The sequence below is a fragment of the Aplysia californica genome, unplaced genomic scaffold, assembly GCF_000002075.1.
Source record: "Aplysia californica isolate F4 #8 unplaced genomic scaffold, AplCal3.0 scaffold00370, whole genome shotgun sequence".
Taxonomy (NCBI): domain Eukaryota; kingdom Metazoa; phylum Mollusca; class Gastropoda; order Aplysiida; family Aplysiidae; genus Aplysia; species Aplysia californica.
This window is the reverse complement of record NW_004797640.1, coordinates 98,599-106,714: the sequence shown is the minus strand read 5'-3', so window position 1 is coordinate 106,714 and position 8,116 is coordinate 98,599. Positions and strand designations below refer to the sequence as shown.

At 40.1% G+C, this 8,116-nt stretch overlaps 1 protein-coding gene across 1 annotated transcript; it reads right to left on the bottom strand.

Annotated features, from left to right (window-relative positions):
• Positions 1 to 400: 400 nt before the first annotated feature.
• Positions 401 to 8,059, bottom strand: LOC101854106 (histone H2A.V-like; the record flags this gene model as incomplete). The annotated part of the gene is given in 5 exon segments (NM_001280838.1): positions 401 to 922; positions 3,558 to 3,687; positions 7,525 to 7,638; positions 7,769 to 7,846; positions 7,988 to 8,059. Coding segments are annotated over 5 exon segments (387 nt in total). The 3' UTR covers positions 401 to 860.
• Between the last annotated feature and the right edge of the window lie 57 nt (positions 8,060 to 8,116).

Sequence of the window (8,116 nt, the reverse complement as noted above, 5' to 3'; positions counted from 1 at the left end):
AAACACTGATCGACCCACACATGTTTGTGACTGTCTTACAGTTGCAAAGAAATACTCTTGGAATGAGTTTGAGGTAAAGAGATGCACACACAAGCAACTTTTTAGTGCAGGGAAAAAGTAAGACAAGACAGTTTTATTTTTAGTTGAGGTTTTATGGCCCTCGCAACTGCATAAGGTCATATGAGTGCCAGAAGATTAGGTGTTACAAGAGAGTAATAAACATAAAAAAGAAGAAGGGGATAAGGATGATAGATGTTCGATTGGAAAGACGAAGCAAACCACACCAGAGCACCCGCAAACCACCCTAAGACAAGACAGCAGAGAGAAAAAAAAACTTTCAAAGCAGAAAGACTTTTTTAAAATTCACAACATTCAACAAAATCAAAATGAATACAATTGCTGGGGATTATTTAAAAATTCCAAAATTGGAATGGGAATTTATTTTGGTTCTCAATGACATGACATTCCATCATATTTTCTATCTCTCATGACATGGGTGACACCTCCACACTCTCCCACCACACAAGCAGTCGCTTCAGCTGATGATAGCGCGATGGAAGTACGTAGACTGCTCCAAGGCCACCTAAAACGCTTACATTGTACATATCTCCCAACCTTCCGGGTGAAATTTACTCCAAAATTTATATCCAGACTCGCTGTATGATACAACGGCATACTTAATGAAGCATAATGAAAATAAAACGCACATGACAAAAGTTAAAAATGGTCCATGCTTCGATGATAATATAAAAGGAATTAAAAATCTACAGAAACTGACATCCGAAAACGTTACAAGACAGTGGTTTACAATAAACAGCACGACACAAATAAAATGATCCTGAACACATGAATATTGGTATTTATGCTGCTTTCTGTGAGCCTTTCTTGCCTATCAGGGACTTGTGAATATGGGGAATGACACCTGAAACGAACAAGAAACAAACGAAAAAGTTAACATCATGTACCAGAAATTACAAAACTAAGATACAGCACGAGTCTCCACACTGCACACTTATACAACACAAAGCTGTGGCAGGAGAACCTGACCATGTGCAACAGTCTAGACCTGAGTATGAAAGCCCGCCAGTTAGCCGAGACTGACACTTTTGACACTACAGACATCTCCATTTTATAACCATTACAAATTACACTCCACTCCCCAAACCCCTCCCACAGAAATGAAAGTTTGAGGTTAGACTACAACTTCAAGGAGTATGCATACAACTGCATGTACCAAAATACAATTTACAGCACTTTTGCAACGGAGGGGGGTAATTGTTGCAGCTGTGGTCTAGTTGTTAGGCTGACAACCGAAAGGCCAATGGTTCAAATCCTGTCAGGGGCTCGACAATGTGTCTTTTGGAAAGGCACTCAACACTGATTTTCCTCACTTCACACCCATGTGAAAATAATGGGCACCCAGCTATAGACAGCAAAAGATTTTGTTTTGTGTTGCATGCATGCACTGAATGCTTCCCGGGAAGACAATGTTTCCGAGTATCTGTATTCTAGTCTGCTGGGATAAATGGTATAGGCTTAGAGCCCCCTATCAACACTGTTAGGTTATTTTGCATCTTTTCCAAATAAAATAGTCAGCAAGTTGGCCATCTCTGTGGCCACTAAACCAACAAGTTCAGTAAAACAAATGTGTCTACCCTAATTTCACTTCTATTGCAAGCAATATAAAAAGGCTGTCGAAGCCAACTTCTCAAAACAATTTTGGTTTTTTTAAGCTGTCTTTGACACGCCAAATAACATTTTTATTGCATATTTCATATTATCAAAAACATGAGACAAGTCATGTACGAATAGACAGCTTATACAATAAACTGCACGACAAAAGAGAAGTGATTTTCACAAAATCAACCGGTGATAAGAATACAAGCACAAATATTCAAGTCATTGATGTCATCTGTACGCTGGTTGACAAGACAAAAAAAACAACAAACAAAAAATAGACTTACATAAATTATAACTATAACTTACATAAAAATTGTGTGAAACTAATTTTTTTTAAATAAAAGAGACACTTTGAAAATACTTAACTATGTTGACTAGATCAAAGTTTCCTTTCTAAATCAGTTTAGTTTTAGTAGCTTTTACGGCGCTCGCAACTGCATATGGTCATATGAGCGCCAGAAGATTAGATGTGTTACAAGAGAGTAACATACACCAAAAAAAAAAGAGATAAGGACGACAGACGTTTGATAGGAAACAAGGAGCAACCAATGACCTGCCTTCTAAAACAACTGTGAAACTAAGATGGATTTAATTTTAGTTTAATGCTCAAATCTGTACTAATAGTAGGATTATTAGACAATGAAAAGTAGTTAAGTTTCGTAAGAGTTTTACGGCACCTGCAACTGCAACACAATAAGTAATAAGGTCAAAAAGTGCCGAAGATTAGAGGTGTTACAAGAGAGTAACAAACACAAAAAAGAAGGAAGGGAGATAAGGACAATAGATGTTTAATAGGAAAGAAGAAGCTGCAAACCACACCAGAGCACCCGCCAACCACCCAGTTAAAAGTAGAAAATGTTATTGTTATCTGAAACCAAAGTCAGCAGAGACAAAATAATTTCTGTCAGGTACAGAAACATGTAACAGAAACCATGTGTCACACAACCACACTACAGGATGTCCCTACACTACAGTCCACTGGCACTTAGGTTTTACAGCGCTGGCAACTGCATAAGGTCATATGAGCCCCAAGGGGTGGATGTCAACAGAGAAGTCCAAACAGGGAATCAGGCTTACTCTGCTCACCTCTCTAGCCTCAACAGTACAAAGTCTGCTTCGACTATCAAGGCACCCCGGAAATAACAGTTCCCAAGAAAATGACAAGCATACAAAAGTAGAGGAAAATGACAATAGAAAGGATGAGGAAAGAAAAAGCAGCAGTTCCCTACAGTCCAGACAGAGGGGAAAAAAGTATTTGTCACAACAAGGTGGAATCAAGCACTCGGCAATTTGGACAACAAACAAGTAGATGAAACACTCAAGGGAGAATAACCAAAAAACCCAAGCATCAACATCCTCTACATCCATGAATCAACTTTTGTTATTTGTTCATAGTGCACTAGACAGGCAATTTCGGAATGAACATTTTTATCACATGGCTCAAATAATCTGGAAATAAATTACTTCGCTTGGGACCTCAGAAAATGCAGTCTTGAATTCAGGAATTCCCCTCTAGATTTATATAAAACTAGGAAGGTAAGCGGGTCTCTGTCCGGTGGTTAAGGGTTAGTCAAAGGTTTTGTCAGTTATATACACTTATCTTTCGCCTCTATGCTTGTTCGGCAGGTAATGTAAATGCAGACATGGAAGTATTTTCTGTCACTACCCACACACACAAACTTGTCGCTTTGTTCCAAACATAATATGCATTGGTAAAGGAAAACATTATATTGACACAATAACAGTTACTTAGAGTAAAGAAAAAAGTAAGATGGAAAGAAAAGTATGACCTAGCAACATTTCCCTCCAACCACCCATAAGCACAACAAACAACAGAACGAAAAACAAAACAGCTGTAACTGAAACTGCCCCCTCACCTCCGCCGGCAATGGTAGCCTTGATGAGAGAGTCCAATTCCTCATCTCCTCTGATGGCCAGCTGTAAATGACGAGGCGTGATACGCTTTACCTTCAAGTCCTTACTGGCATTGCCTGCCAACTCCAACACCTGAAACACAAATGGTACACATAAGTCACATGGTTCAAGCACAACAAACAGCCTACAAGCCATCAATATCCCATTTCAAAATACAGTGTAGCCTCTCTATAACCACATCGTCGGGACCAGAAATATGTTATAATGAGATGTCATAGAGAGGCAACCAAAAATATACTTGAGAAAGAAAAAAATTGGGACCTGGGCACTATGTCGCTACACATAGGATGTCATGATATTTATATCAAAGGTGGTTATAGAGACGCTGCACTGTGTACGCTAACCCCAAATACATAAATTGCAAAAAAATCATTTTTGAAAGATTTTATTTGAAAATAAACCTGAAAACTAATAGACATTTCCCTAACAGATGAGTCACAGAAAAACTACCCAGCAAAAAAAAATGTATCTTCCTAAACCAAGTTCACTAGCCTAGGTGTATTGAAAAAGGCTTGTCTGCAGCAGTGGGATTGTTTCGTAACCCCTGTGGTGTATTGCAAAAATTATGAAAGGAAAAAAAAAAATTTCTACCATATTGGGCTTTTTGAAAACGAAATTGTCAACAACTAAAAAAAAAGTCAACACAGAACACATGAATATCAATTAGGGGGTCAGGCACTCCGTACGGTACAAAAATTCTATGCATCTGAAATGATCGGTTATAGTTATATTGTAGACAATATACCCCACCGTCAGACCTATTACATGCAAGCCCTTGAGGGGCTCGAAAGGCTCGTTTTTAGAGAGTGAGTTGTCTTGCTCCTAGTACACCCCAGGCCCAGCCATCACCCAGGTTGCCATACCACTCATTTGTGGACCTGAGTTCACTACCTGCTCTGCCACTACCGCATCCTAAAATCTAGTGCAAAATTGCAAGGATACAAACACTGTTGAGGGTTTTTGGGTTTTTTTTTTTAAACCAGCAGCCATCTCGGCAAATACAATTACTTGTACTCAGGACATTTTTTAAGTTTTATAGCAAAACAGCGACAAAACGGCCAGGGCTGGTAACGGGTGCTATTCATAAAGTTTTCAATATTCTAAATCCTCCTCCTCAAATCACACTGTCTCTGCCCGTTCCTACACCACCACCACCACTCCCTGACACCCGGGCACAACCACAGCCATCCTCACCACCGCACACACCAGCGACTCCAACACCATCGTCCCTTGCTCTTCCACTAGCCATGAGCAGGAGCTAAGAAGAGGGCACGCTCAAAAGAAACCTCAAGCGGAAAGAACGAAGAAAACGTGGCCAATAAGGAAACGGCATAAGTTGTCCAACCATGCTCAACAAATAGGGGTCAATCACCACCACCACCTCAAAAACTGACGACACTTTAGGAAATTTGTTGCAGAAACTTCTGGGCCATTATTTGCCTGAGAGAGCACCGACGTTTGAAATCGCCCAAATCCGAGTTTCCAACATTGAAGGGCTGCCCATCCACCAGCATGTTTCAGTAATCAAATAAAAATTAGCCATCTGGCTAAAAAATTCCTACTAATACGGCCATGGAGTCTTCTTCCCTGATGGGGTGTCAAGGTCAGGGGTTGTAGTAAAAATTATATATGTGTAACCTAAACAAAATCGTGACGAAAATGAGGTCTAGTATAACCAGGCTCATCATTGCCGAGTTCAGAAAAAAAAAGAAAGGAAAGAAGGGTAGGGTAGTTGCTGCTTGCAACCTTTGATACAAGAAAATGTCAAGTCTGTGATCCTGACGGTTCGCACCATGCCACGCACCCACCACACCCTTGCTAATTGTATCAAGTTTCAAACAATTATACTTTTTTTAAAATTCTATGGCCAAGACACAAGAGCAGAAAATTTCTAACACATTGTCAACCTAATGTTTACCTTACTCCCGGTTTCGGCACTTCTACGTAAGTCTAATGTTTTTTCTTGATGGCAAACAAGAAAGTGGCACTGAGTGAGTACAAGGGCTCAATGCAAAGAGGGTGTTAAAGTTAGTTGCATGTGACAGTCACATCATAGAATGCGTGGGTCTGGTAGCTGGTCGTTTTCTCCTCTTACAAGACAACGAATTTTTTAAAACGATCAGGGTATTACAATCGTATTTTTTTACATTTTCATAAAAATTGTAACGATTCCGCTCAATTCGTAATGATGGGCAGCCCTGATATTGGAAGCAAGGCGGGAAGATGACATTTCAAGAGAAAAAAATTACAACGTAATGCCTGAAACTCAAGTAGACAGTTTACAGTTTACAACAAGCAACGGATCTAAGTACAACATAGCCCACCAACCAATACAAATACCTACGCATAAGTAACCATGACTCGACTTATTTAAAGACAATTCATTAGTCATTCATTAGTTCAGCGTAAGTCTACACAAAACACATGAATGAGCATTATTACTGTGACTCGTTTACTGTCATAGTAACTGATTCCTGGGCCTGAGGTCCAAGACAAACTCGAAGGAAAAGGAAAAGCAACAGAACAATACTGACACCCCCCACCCTTTGTCTGCCAAGAGCAATGCTGATCAGCACTCATCGGTATAGTGTTAAGTGTAAGTAAATTTTAGACAAGAAGCTACAACTACAGCAAGCACCTGGCACACCTCTGTGATTGGCCCAAATATAGATGACATATTTCCGCAATCTATTTTTGTCGTTTTCGGGGGTTTCCCCCCCCAAGACTTGGGTTTTCTTCACCACAACTCACCAGTAACTGTAGACAAGATCTCAACGCATGTTTTTTTTTTTAATTGGGGGGGGGGGGGGGGGGTTATTAATTTGTGTTATCTTTTATAAACAATCTCAGCAATTCTCGTTCCATAAATTTACCCTCTCTCTCCTCAAAGTTGTACACACACACACACAGCCCAAGCAGTCAGCGATGAAACCTAGTTACGTAGCCCATCGCACGCTGAGCGGCAAAGTGGGCCCGCCACAGTGAAATCTATTAAACTGGCGAGGGAAGCCCCAGAAGACGACAAAAATAGATGGCAGAAATATGTCACCCATATTTGGGCCAATCACGGAGGTGTGCTAAGTGCTCGATGTAACTTCATGTAGCCTAATTTTAGACCTCTCCAAACAAAAATTAAGTACAAAAAACTAATCTAGGCCTACGCACAATAGCCTGGACTCTTACAAGTTAGTCTTAGTTCCAGTTGATTGTTGATCCTTATTCAGCATTCCACCACTACTACTACACACCCTAGAAGAAACATCAGGGCACTAGTTATGACTACAATCACTACAAAAGAACTGTACTGTGCACAGCCTGTGCTCAAATCTTGACCTACATCTATCTACACATTTAATTAATTTGAACATGTCAAGTCTTTAAATACTGAGCAAAATTTCTCATGCAATCCAAATAGGCCTAGACTAGATCTAGATCTAGGCCTACTAGATCTAATATATCTAGATCATGTATTAAGTCTAGATCTAGTTATACTGTCACTGTATTAATTATAGCATTGTCAGTGTTCTGACACAAGGAACAATGACATTGAATGAATAGAATAGCATAGCTTGGTCTGCCCCATAGCCCATACTATGACTAAGAAGACTAAGTAGAGACCAGCTGATGCAAGGTCTGCATCATGTCAAACATTTCCCATAGACCAATCCATCATCTCAACCAGAGTACCTCAACAAATCTACATCATTAGTTAACACTAAACCTTTAAACATAAAATTCATCGATCAATCAGCTGTTGTGCAAATCTGGGGAGGGGAAGGGAGGGGGGAGCATTTTGGCGGGAGACGCCGGCATAGTTATGTCATGTACACAATCTGAGTTTCCATGCAAACTTTGCCTAAATCATCGGCAAAAATACACATTCCACAAAAGAAAAAACTGCAAACTCACCTCAGCTGTCAAGTATTCGAGGATGGCTGCACTGTACACAGCAGCAGTAGCACCGACGCGACCATGGCTTGTGGTTCTAGTCTTCAAGTGACGGTGGATACGACCGACAGGAAACTGGAAATTGGAACACAACACAATTAGACAGAGAATCGACTCAGAAAAAATGCTTCATCATACATGCACAAAAATTCTTACTATAATTTTTTTTTAGTTCGTGTGGTTAAGAAAATTACAAATGCATTACCTGAAGCCCAGCGCGAGCAGATCGAGAGACGGCTTTGGCCTTCGCCTTTCCGGAATCCTTACCAGCTTTACCACCAGGCTGAAACAGAAGAATCAGAAATTCGAATCAGTAAATTCCTAATACACCTGAATAAGGCGTAAAAAACAGTTTTTAAACACACCAAACAAATCTACGAAGCGGATGGTTATTCCTGGTTATGATATTTGACGATTTTCATACCATCTTGACACAAAATTTCGCTGATCACCACAGTCAAATCGACGAGATAAGAATGAGTATTTCCGTTCGCTCCACAACAGTCTCAAAGCGTCGGTTCAAAACTGTCACGTGATAAAACCAGCCAATGAG